General features: G+C 51.1%; 1 protein-coding gene across 1 annotated transcript; it reads left to right on the forward strand.

The window, feature by feature from the left end:
* Nucleotides 1–1,827: 1,827 nt before the first annotated feature.
* Nucleotides 1,828–11,411, forward strand: TFAP2C (transcription factor AP-2 gamma (activating enhancer binding protein 2 gamma)). Its single transcript, XM_010841812.1, has 7 exons — nt 1,828–2,101; nt 3,718–4,203; nt 4,340–4,391; nt 5,554–5,770; nt 6,378–6,496; nt 8,634–8,778; nt 9,901–11,411. Exons 1-7 carry the CDS (start codon nt 2,054–2,056, stop codon nt 10,184–10,186), a joined length of 1,353 nt encoding a protein of 450 aa, XP_010840114.1. The 5' UTR covers nt 1,828–2,053; the 3' UTR covers nt 10,187–11,411.
* The last annotated feature ends 271 nt before the right edge of the window (nt 11,412–11,682 follow it).

An 11,682-nucleotide genomic window follows, 5' to 3' on the forward strand; every position in this document is an offset into this window, starting at 1 on the left:
AAGCCGGGGATGGAAGGCCCAGAGTGAAGGAGACCAGGTGTGTCACTGGTCTGGGAATCTGGGGCGCCCGGAGGCGCCGCAGCCTCCCTCGAAAGTGCCTGGGACCCCAATCTTCCACGCCCAGGGCGCCAGCATGCCTGTCGCGCCGGGTCCGATTCCGCCCCCATTCTCGAATCCCAGGGGCGCTGCTTCTGAGGTTTTTTTCCCCTTTAGCCCCCAGGCCCCGGTATTTGAAAGCGAGCTGTCAGGGGTCGTTGTGTGCACTGTCTGTCTGTACTTCCTAGTGCAAAGCCCGGAGGCAAACCTGAAAAGCCCCCAGTGGTTTCACCTCCAGGTTTTGTTCTCCCACCTGGTCGGCAAATCACCTTGAGTCTGCCTACTAAGGCCAGGGAGAACGTTTCGCTTGGAAGACGCCTATTTTTATTTTGGTTACTTTAGGCCCATTTGGGTTTTAAGAAATGCTAAAGCACAAACAAACCCAAGCAGGAGTAGGGAAGAGGTGGGTGCATTCATTCCGTGGACTGGGAGCAGCGTCCACTCCAGGCCCACTGGTATTGACAACTGCAGTATTGGATTCAGAATCAGATGGAAAGAGCCCCCTTCTCAGATTCCCTGTGAATGTTTAAATTCAGCTCCCAAATCCAGTCAGGATGTCCCAACAAAATTCCCCCTCAAGAATTAGAGACTTTATCTTTGTAGCAAAAAAAAAAAAAAAGTCAGTTACAATTATTGGGCCAATGGATTCCGTTTCTTTAAAAAAAACTTTAATAGTGCTTTCTGCCTTCAAGTCTGGGTGGCAAATACATAATGGGGTGAGAGGCAGCGTTTAGGCGGAAGGAAGTTTCGTTTTCTGCCTGCATCTGCGAAACGGAGGGGAACTCACCTCTCCAGCGGGGGTCCCTCTACGGCCCCTCCTTCTGCCCCCACCTCTTGCCTCTCCCCTACCTGTGACACTAGGGTTGTATTCAGCCCCGCACCTCGTTTCTCTGTTGAGCTGAGGCTTCCAAGTGCCTGGCCCGTCGGAGGAAACTGCCGAGCTGGCGCTGGGCAGGGCAGGGCAGGGCAAGGCTGGGCGAGGGCCCGCGGGTGCCCCCACCTCCCTCCCGGCCGCAGCCCAGCCGTGGAGATGGAGCTTCGGGCGATGGCGGCATAAAGAAGTTGTCCTAGACTTCGGGGCCGGTGGAGAGGCCCGCCCGCTCGGTGGCGCTTGGGGCGGACTCCCCAGAAGGCCTTCCCACCCCGTCCCCTCGGAGGAACCCAAGAGCACTGTGCCCATGTCGTGCGGGGGAGGGTCTTCTCGCGGAGGGGTTGGGTCTCCCGCAGCATGACCCCACTGTAAACCTTGTTTCCCTGGAGTGGGTGGTCAGGACGTTTTAGGAGATGAGGGGACCTCAGGTCTTGAGATGTCCCCTAAATCGGGGTCTCTAACTGCCCGTGACGGCGTCTTTCGGAGGATGGGGAACGGCGGCCTAGGTGAAAGGGGTTGTGGGAGTGGGGGGGCGGCTCTTGGATTCGGATCCCCGTTCCCAGCTCTGCCAGCTTCAGGTGTGTGCGTGGTGAGGGTGACTGATGGCAGGCGTGGTGGGGGACCCTGGCCTCAGGGTTGCGGCCGTCAGCGAGGTACCTTCCACTGGACTCTGCTCCTAGCCCCACGCAGCGTGGGTCTCCGCGCGGCGCCCGGCCAGGGTGCGGGGCGGAGCTAGGCTGGGACTGGCTGGGGGCCGCCCGCCCGGCGCCGGGGCCTTCGCGCCGGCCCCCGGGGAGGAGTTATGATAATTTCCTTCTCATTAAGGCTCCCCGATCCCCCGGCTATCGCCGGGACACAGTGCGGGCGCGGCTTCCCGGGTCCCCTGCAGCGGTCTTCACACCCGCGGCGGCAGCATCTACAATCGCGGAGCCGCCGATGCGCGCCCAGTGACCCGGCCAGCTAGGCCCGCGCGGCGGGGGCGGCGGCAGACGCCTGGCCACCGTGACCCCAATTTTGGATTTACCGCTCGGGGGGTGGGGGGAACCTGGATTTAACTGGCGATTGTTTTGGGGGACGCCGGACGCCATGTTGTGGAAAATAACCGATAATGTCAAGTATGAAGAGGACTGCGAGGTGAGCTGGGCACAGGGGCGCAGCCCGGCCCCACCCGAGTACAGTCCGGGAGGCGGGGGCCTCTGGACCGAGGTCGGGGGCGAGGGTGCAGGAGCAGCGAACAGGCACCCACCGCATGCCCTTTGATGGGACAGAGTCCACTTCTCCGGACACCCCCTATATTGCGTTTCTCCGGGGTCCCCTTCCCGAATCGGGCCTTTCCCTAAATATCCAGCCTCGGGAACGGGGCCTGGAAAGAGAGTGGCATATCCTACCCACAAAGCTTACCGGCCGGTTTCACGCGAAGCAAAACAGCCCTTCTTCCCGTTTTCTCGGAAGAGCGCCGGGTCTACAACTCTTAGAGGTGGCTTTTACGCACGAAACCTCCGTCCAAAGGCGTTAGACGAGGCGGCCTGCCGGCGACACCTTTGCGGAGTCTCCTCCTAGGCGGGCTTGTCACCTGCTCCGCTACCCCCTCGGGGAGACAAGAGAACAGCAGAAGTTTGGCTTTCGGGAGAAGTGGGGGCTGGGGAGGGGGGGCGCGCTGAGGCCAGATGGGGCAGTAAGCGCTCGGGAGTGCTCCATCCTGTTGGACAGGTTGAGCTAGAGTTTCGGAGAGTGGGAGGGAGGGAGGCGGCGAGCGGGAAGAGGAAGAAGACGCAGGCGGCGCGAGGCGTGCTCCTGGGCTCCGGGAGAAAGGCGAACGGTGGCTGCGGGGACGCGCGAGAGCCGTGCGTCCGGGGCACCTCGAGGGGCCGCTCCAGTTTGCAGGCCCGGGCACCTCCGCTAGGGGGCGACGGCGTCCTGTCTCTCCGGGTCCCCCAGCCCCCGCTCCCGCTACCCCTGTGACCCGGGGACACATGGCGACACGTCCTTTCAGAATTAAGTCGAACAGCCCTGGGGCCAGGAAACGTGTACAGGCAAGGCTGCCCAATTTTCGGGGTCCTTCCTCCTCCCTGTGTGCCCGATTGATGGGGAGACTGATGGTCGGGCAGGACGGTCTCACTCCGCCGTGGTCTCGCATCGGTAGCCCGGGAGCGCACGCCTGGCTCCAGCGGGTTCCACCCCGAATCCCTGGGGCGGCACTGGGCTGCCGGCCCGGCTAGGGAGGGTCTCTCGCCCGGAGGTCTTTGTCCTGAGGGCGTGGAAGGGAGGGTCCCTGGGGCGGGGGAAAAAGCGTATTTCCTGCGCGGCACGCATTATCCGCGCGCGCCTCTTCCCCACTTTTGGCGGACAACGCTGGCATGTGCGGACTTGTGGGCGATCGCGCTCTGCGCAGCGTGCAGACCTTCTCCCAGGATCCCTGCCTCAGCTTCTCCCGCCCCAAGATCTGGGATGCGGACTGGGCGCCCCCGATTGCCTCGGGCGACAGAGCGCCCAGACCTTCGCCTCCGGGCCCCGGGGGCACCTTCCCCCAGGTCTTTTCTCTAGTTTTCCTTTTTCAGACTCTCGGTTGACAACGAAGCTACCCCGGGGCACGTTGCTCCCCCAGGGGCCTTTTGGCTCGAGGGCAGGGCCCCGCGGGGTCGGGCTGGGCGGGAGCAGTGGGTCCCCAGGCGCAAGAGGCCCCGCGCGGCCGCACTCGGTTCGCAGGAGCGGGGTTTCGTCCTAACCGGGTCTCGGTTTCTCTGCCCCAGGATCGCCACGACGCGAGCAGCAATGGGAACCCGCGCCTGCCTCACCTCTCCTCCGCCGGGCAGCATCTCTACAGCCCTGCGCCGCCCCTCTCCCATACCGGAGTCGCCGAATACCAGCCGCCCCCCTACTTTCCGCCTCCCTACCAGCAGCTGGCTTACTCTCAGTCGGCCGACCCCTACTCGCACCTTGGAGAGGCGTACGCGGCTGCCATCAATCCCTTGCACCAGCCCGCGCCCACCAGCAGCCAGCCACAGGCCTGGCCGGGGCGCCAGAGCCAGGAGGGGGCCGGCCTGCCCTCGCACCACGGGCGCCCGGCCGGCCTGTTGCCCCATCTCTCTGGACTGGACGGCGGCGCCGTGAGCGCACGCAGGGAGGCCTACCGACGCTCGGACCTGCTACTGCCGCACTCGCACGCCCTGGACGCCGCGGGCCTGGCCGAGAACCTGGGGCTCCACGACATGGCACACCAGATGGAGGAGGTGCAGGTGAGCGCCTCGGCTCTGCCCGCTCCCGCCCGGACCTGTGCGCCCCACTGCCTCTCTCCTCTTACCCCTACCCCGACCCCGGTCCCCCGGCCAGGCTCTCCCCGAACTTAAGGAAACTTTGTCATTTCTCCTTCAGAATGTGGATGACCAGCACCTACTTCTGCATGATCAGACAGTTATTCGCAAAGGTACGCAATGAGCCATAAGTCCTTGTCTTCCTCTGGCCCACACACCCTACCCTGTTGTGGTTCTTAAGGGCGCTGTGAAGTTATTAATTTATTGGCAAGGTGGAGCCTTTGAGATCTGACTTGAGACATTCGTGGTGGAGGGAGTGACAGGTTTTAGGGGTGAGAAGAGAGGGCACTTTAAGATCTAAATGGAAAAAGATGCTCTCAGGTGCTGCCTCTCAATCTTTTGTCACTTACTAATTTTTTCCCCTTGGGGAGTGTCACTTCTTGGATTTGAGAGTGTTTGTACAATGCTCCAGAAAGAACTCCAGAGTGAGTTAAGCCTGTGATTTTGGAAAATTAGTGGAGTGTTTGGTCCTGTGACAATTTTAGTTGTTGAATGGGTTGCTGTGATTTTATTCCTGATTCCAAATACAAGGTTAAAGGGCCTTCATTCTGATCTGTGAGAAGATGGTGGGAAGCAGTTTGGCCTACAAAACATACAGCCTTAAAATGCACGGGGCTGGGTGATCTGTTGGTTTTAGGCTGGGATGAGGTGGGAGGGGGTTTTTGGAAAATGGGATTACTTGGTGAGTGAGTGGCTCATGATATTAAGTTACATCTAGCCAGGATTACCAGTTTGGTTTTGCTGGGAAAGACAGTCATCCTAAATCAAGGGTAGTTATGACCTGTTACTTGAAGTTAAACTGTTTGAGATCAACTGGGAAAAATTAAAAACAAAAAACAAAAATCCTTATAAAATAAACTGAATTTCCCAGTAAACTTAGAACAGATTTATTTGTATTTAAAACTGCTATGATCAGTTGCATTGAAAAGATTTTAGCAAATGATTGGAATATGTCCTGCAGTTTTGAATATTCCTTGAGTGAGGAGGGAAAATCACCATTTAGTTAAGAAGCTGTCTTTTGAAAACAAATGTTCTAATTAATCAGATTATAATAGTGGCTAGAAAATGCAAACCCAGATTTTGACTAATTTCCCAAGGTGTTAACTTGTGAATTTCAGATTTGATTATCTTGAGGAATAGGGCTTTAAAAAAAAAAATCTGTTTGCAGTTTATAGCCCAACACGCAATGTTACTGTCGAGGGGCTCCTTCACTTTTGGTGAGTGATTTGAAAAGGTCTCTTGCTTGGGACTGCCACTTCTGATCTTCATTTACAGGTCCTATTTCCATGACCAAGAACCCCCTGAGTCTCCCGTGTCAGAAGGAGTTGGTGGGGGCTGTGATGAATCCCAGCGAGGTCTTCTGCTCAGTCCCTGGAAGACTGTCCCTCCTCAGCTCTACATCTAAATACAAAGTGACAGTTGCTGAAGTCCAGAGGCGGCTATCCCCGCCTGAGTGCTTAAATGCCTCATTACTGGGAGGTGTTCTCAGAAGGTACATGGGGACACGTTGTGGGCATGGTCCTTGGATAGGTGGTGGGGGATGAAAAATAAAGCACCAGGGAGGTATTTTTAACATTTATGTAACTTTTATACCTAACACTGAATTCTAATCGGCTGGGGGGAGGGGGGCAGCTTAGTACATTTCATCTCTTTTAGAAAGTGCCAAGTGTAGAAAAAAGTGCTAAAACAATGCTAATGAATTCTCATTTGGTTGGAATTTGATTCCATGTATGAAGTGGTAGCATCTGTATTTAGGGTAGCGGAGCTCCATGGGTCTGATTCTCCCCAGGGGAGTAGTTTGTGTGTGTGTGTGTGTGTGTGTGTGTGTGTGTGTGTTGGGGGGTGCTGCTGCAGTTTCTACAAGTGAAAATTTATCTGCTCCAGTACAACATGCAGTGTTCTGTGATTAAAAAACAAAAATGCTGGCAATGCTAAGAAAGATTTTTAATTTTATGGAGATAAGGACTCCCTGTATCACTTGATTAGGAACCATATAATGTCGAAGGTCTTTGACAGATTTCTATTTTGATAGCAGCAGGTTAGGCATTTCAGCATTTTAAAGTGGTTTCTTGAGAAAAGAATTTTTTTTTTTTGCTTAGAGCCAAGTCTAAAAATGGTGGCCGGTCCTTGCGGGAGAAGTTGGACAAGATTGGGTTGAATCTTCCAGCCGGGAGACGGAAAGCAGCTCATGTCACTCTCCTGACGTCTCTCGTGGAAGGTCAGTGGAGGATTTTTTTGTTTTGTGGTATTTGTAGTTGGTGCTGTGTTGTGTCTTTTAACATTTCTCTAAAGAAAAGCTTAAAAACAACTCTTAGTCACAAGTAGAGAGAGGGATGCAAGAAGTGATTTGCCATGTTCATTACAGTGATTCAGTCACTTAATCAAATGTTAACCCCAGAAAATCACTGTTAAATTTCCTATCAGATGAACCAGTTTCTGAAGGATGAAATGATTTGGTACATGTTTTTTCGTTGTTTTCTTGTTTTAAAGCTGGTTCCTTTGGGTAAAAATACCGTTTCTAGTTTTTATAGCTGTGGACTATTGGGATTATGGTTAATGAAGAGAAAAGCCCTTGTATACAGTGAGACTGGTCAATTCACAACTCCTTTGTTAATTTCCCCATCAAAAAGAGTAATAGGGGGAAAAAACCCTGATGGGGCCCACAGATGGGTCCCCCTCTCCAAAGCTAAGATAGTTAGGATGTGATATTCCAGTTTCTTGAATGGGCTTACACCCACTAACCTGGAAAGTAGCCAAGAATGCAATACGGCCTTTACAAAGGGGGCGAGGGAAAAGTGAAATAATTATTTTTAAAAACAAAACAATCTGGTTGTTACTGCGCGCAGGAAAATGAGTTGAGCACGGAGAGGCTTATCGCCAGTGCCTCGTCCAATCAGCAGGGCGCTGGGGGCCCAGGGAGTCAATGAGGGGTGGTCTCCTGGCAGCCAGGCGATCTTTTGAACATTTTCTTTCCCTGGTTTACATGGTGCCACCGCGGTGCTAAAAGAGACTTGGCAGGGCCCGGCTCTACCTTTTTATGAGTTGTCTTTGGAGGTCAGGGCCAGGAGAAAGGAGCTGCCTGTTAGATGCTCTTGGGGACCAGCTGTCCTGCATGGAGAATGCTGGGCTCTGCGTGTGTGAAACATAAATGTGGCTCTGCAAGGTTTCTTCACCAGCCAGGCAGGGGTGCTTGAATGAGAAAGTGAACAATGGATCTCAGATTCTGATTTAGTGAGTCAGGGAGGGAAGTGGATAGTGGGGTGCCACCAGCTGGGTTTTTGTAAAGCCCTGACAGCCCCACATTTGGAATCAGACACTTCGGTGGGTTCCTTGGGTGGGAGATGACCACCACCACCCTACCATACCGCTTGGTTTTCTCACTCTCCGCCCCCAATAACTTAGATATGGGTAGGCCAGGTTGGTAGGTAGAGCTCCTGACATTTCTAGTAGGATACACTCCTCCCTTTTTTTTTTTTTAAATTGGCCACACCATGAGGCATGTCGTATCTTAGTTCTCTGACCAGGGATCAAACTTGTGCCTCCGTTGCATTGGAAGCGTGGAGGCTTGACCACTGGACTGCCAGTGAAGTCCCCCTCTTAAAAGAAACAGTCTAGAGACTTAGCTCAACCAGCAATGGGGCGCCCTTGTTTAAAAACAAAGATTTTGTCCCAGTTTGCTTCTTTGACAAACATGCTCACCTCCCTTAAATTTTCTGACTTCTGCACAATGATACAGAGAAAACATGGTGTGAAAACATGGAGACAGAGCATCCCCATGATCTACTCAGGTTGGCAGAGGACTGGGTTACATTGGTCAAGAACAGTTAAAAATTTCAGTTTTTCCCTCCTGACGTTGTATGATTTCACCCTCTATTCCTAGGGAAGAGTACCCACTGAAAGTACCCAGGAAGTTCTCCTTACCAGCTGGGTTGTTGGCCCCACGTATGATTTCGTTTTAGAGTACAGAATGACCACTAGACTGATTGTTGTTCAGTCTCTAAGTTGAATCCAACTCCTTGGCGACCCCATGGGTTGCAGCACACCAGGCTTCCCTGTCCTTCACACTATCTCCTGGAGTTCGGTCAAACTCATGACCATTGAGTTGGTGACACCATCCAACCATCTCATCCTGTGTTGCCCCCTTCTCATGCCCTCAATCTTACCCGGCATCAGGGTCTTTTCCAGTGAGTTGGCTCTTTGCATCAGGTGGCCAGGGTATTGGCGCTTCAGCATCAGTTGTTCTGATGAATATTCAGGGTTAAATAGACTGGTAGTGCTGGAAAAGGGGAGAAGGGCCAGTTTGCCATGGTGACCACAGCCACCCTAAAGTCTGTTACCATTGCCGATTATTCTAGGTGAGGCAGTTCATTTGGCTCGGGACTTTGCCTATGTCTGTGAAGCAGAATTTCCTAGTAAATCTGTGGCTGAGTATTTAACCAGACCTCATCTTGGAGGGCGGAATGAGATAGCAACTAGGAAGAACATGCTGCTGGCCGCACAGTAAGTATCCAAACTTGAGAATTTGATGCCCTGATGCTCTGACCTTGAAGCCCAGAGGCCAGCACAGCCCCTGGTGCTCAAGAAAGAAATGCTCCTTAAATAAGTTAGGGTGTTGAGCAAAAGGAATGTCGAGGAGTGTAAAAGTATAGTCAAATAGGGTAACTTTTGGGTAGGATTTAGAAGACTAAGAACAGTGAGAGTATGGCTCACAATGAATGTTTTTGAGCTGCTTAGTTATTTAGCTCAAAATAGTTAAGCTTATTCGTTTATCTTATTTGCATGTCTTACAAAAATGTGTTAGAAACAATTTATTTTGTCACATCCAGTAGCGATGATGTGCCTTCTGCTTCCTGATAACAAGATGTTTTTCGATTTTAATTATTTTGGCTATACCACGTGGCATGCGGGATTTTACTTGCCCAGCCGGGGATGGAACCCGTGTCCCTTGCAGTGAAATTGGGAGTCTTAACCACTGGACCACCCGGGAAGTCTCCTTTGTGTTTTAAAACGACCCAGTTGAATGTAACGATCCAGTTGAATGTATAGGAGTCATAGGCAAATTAAATGTCTCAAAAACAACTTAATGCAGCTGAGGGGTTTCTCATCGAAACCAACTGTAAATTGATTTTAAAATCATGGTAAATGAAGCAGAACCAGTCAAGTAGGAAATAGGGCAGAAAAGAGAGCCGATGAACCAGCCTGTATCACAGAGTGAATTTCTGGGAAATAAATTCCCGGTTCTTGACAGAATTGTTTTATAGGAACCAGACTGCATCAGAGAAAAAACACTCTCCTGGGCTGGAATTCTGACTCTGCCTCTTTACTAGTCCTGGTGACCTTGGCCACTGGATTCTGGCATTAATCCTTTTATCTTTTCTAATTGCAGGGAAGATTAAATAAGATAGTGCTTAAAGGAGTTTAGTTCGTGGCTCTGAACAGAATAGGTGCTAAGTGCAGCAGCTTAGGCTATTGGTGTTAGTTTAAAACCTATTGGGTTGGTCAGCCCCAGATTCTCTGTGCCTCCAGGTGTCACCCCCACGGTAGTTTAGTCTTTGTGCTCTATACCTGTTACGGGCCAAGGTTGAGCTCAAGCTCAACGGTGTGCGTTGACTGTCTTCACAGGCAAGTGTGTAAAGAATTCACAGATCTTCTCAATCAAGATCGAACTCCCAACGGGAACAACCGACCCACCCCGGTCCTGGAGACCAACATTCAGAACTGCTTGTCTCATTTCAGCCTGATTACCCACGGCTTTGGCAGCCAGGCCATCTGTGCCGCAGTGTCTGCCGTGCAGAACTACATAAAAGAGGCCCTGATAGTCATAGACAAATCCTACATGAATCCCGGAGACCAGAGTCCAGCCGATTCTAGCAAAACCCTGGAGAAGTTGGAGAAGCACAGGAAGTAAAACAAGGGGGTGGTGAACCAAGGGCCGAAGAGTTTGGAAGGAAAAGGACTCCCAGATCATCTCGACCAGGACAGACTGGGCACCCCGCTTACCTGGGGGGCAGAATTGTTACCCACCTTCCCATGAAAAAAAGCCTCTGTTGATTTCCAGCTCTTCACGTGCCCTCCTGGATTCCTTAGTATTTAGGGAGTGCTGAAGCGTCTCCTTCACTCTGGATGAGATGTTGGAAGTGCTGGTTCTTTACTCATTAAGCTTATGTTTTATTTTTTTGGAACCCCATTCTTCCTTACTCTGGAAGTGGTGCTACAAGTTTTCGAACCTTTTGAATAAATCCCCAGGCTAACAAAAACTCACATTCACTCAGCTGTTGAAAGGTCAAATTGATGGGATTCAGATCAACAATAACTTTTAGTGTTGAGGTGAAAGTATGTAGTTTCTTCAGCCTCGTCCTGCATACCAATAGGAGGCAAGGATTCTGTCCATCTAGCAACTGGTTAATAGGTGGCATTTGTAACACTTTAAAACCCCTTGTTGAAAGGGGCCCTTCGGGTTTACGAAACTTGTAGAAACAAAGCCTGCTGATGACTTTATGTTTTTTCTTTAAAAAAAAAAAAAAAAAACTTTGAAAGTTAACTCTTCAAGGAGGAGACTCTTTGAAATGACATATTCCTTTAAGGTATGGAAGCTTTATTTTGCGTATTTATTTCACATCTTAGTGAAACTTGAAAAGGGTAGGCATGGAGCATTTTTTTTTTTTTTTTTTGCTGTCTGTCATCCCCCAGTCCCAGAGGAGGCTCTGTATTTTGAGAAACTGAGTTGAGTGTACAGATTTTATTTATGCATAATTTAATGGGGTCTGTAAATACGGGTGCACTTCTTATGCCTTTTTGAGAAACGGGATTCGATTTTAATATTAACTTTTAAAGGTGACGGGGTAATCTAAGACATATCTTTAGGTTTTATTCGTATGTACACAGGGTATTAAGAGTTAAGAGGATCTTCGGCTCCGTTCTTGACTCTGGAAGACTCTTATTTAATTGAAGCTGTCTGTCCACAAAGCAATAACTTTGTCTTGTTCCTGTTGGGCTGACCCCCCGAAGAGGTACAGAGCGAGGTACAGCGCGTGTGGGTGAAAATGGAGTTTTAGAATTGAACTCCTTGCCTGTAAATGTTCCCTAAATAATTGTTGTGTATATGAAACCTGTATAATAAAAAGTATTCTCGATAGAAGCTGTGAAAGTCTGGTTGGAACCTGATGTATTTTTTCATCCCTAAGAGGAGTGGCAGAGATCATTTCCGGTTTGACTGTAGCTGAGCAGTAAAGCTGCGTGCCAGGGGAATCCCTCATAAGATTGCTTCGTCACCCCATGCCATGCACTCAGCAGCTCTCAGCTTCGTAGGGTACCATCTCCCCTGACATAACAGCTGCTGGGAGATGTGTGAGGGATGGTTGATTGACAAATAAGAGGAATCTGCAGTTTGGGAATCCTGTCTTG

Source organism: Bison bison, unplaced genomic scaffold (genome assembly GCF_000754665.1).
Source record: "Bison bison bison isolate TAMUID 2011002044 unplaced genomic scaffold, Bison_UMD1.0 scf7180017864167, whole genome shotgun sequence".
Classification (NCBI taxonomy): Eukaryota; Metazoa; Chordata; class Mammalia; order Artiodactyla; family Bovidae; genus Bison; species Bison bison.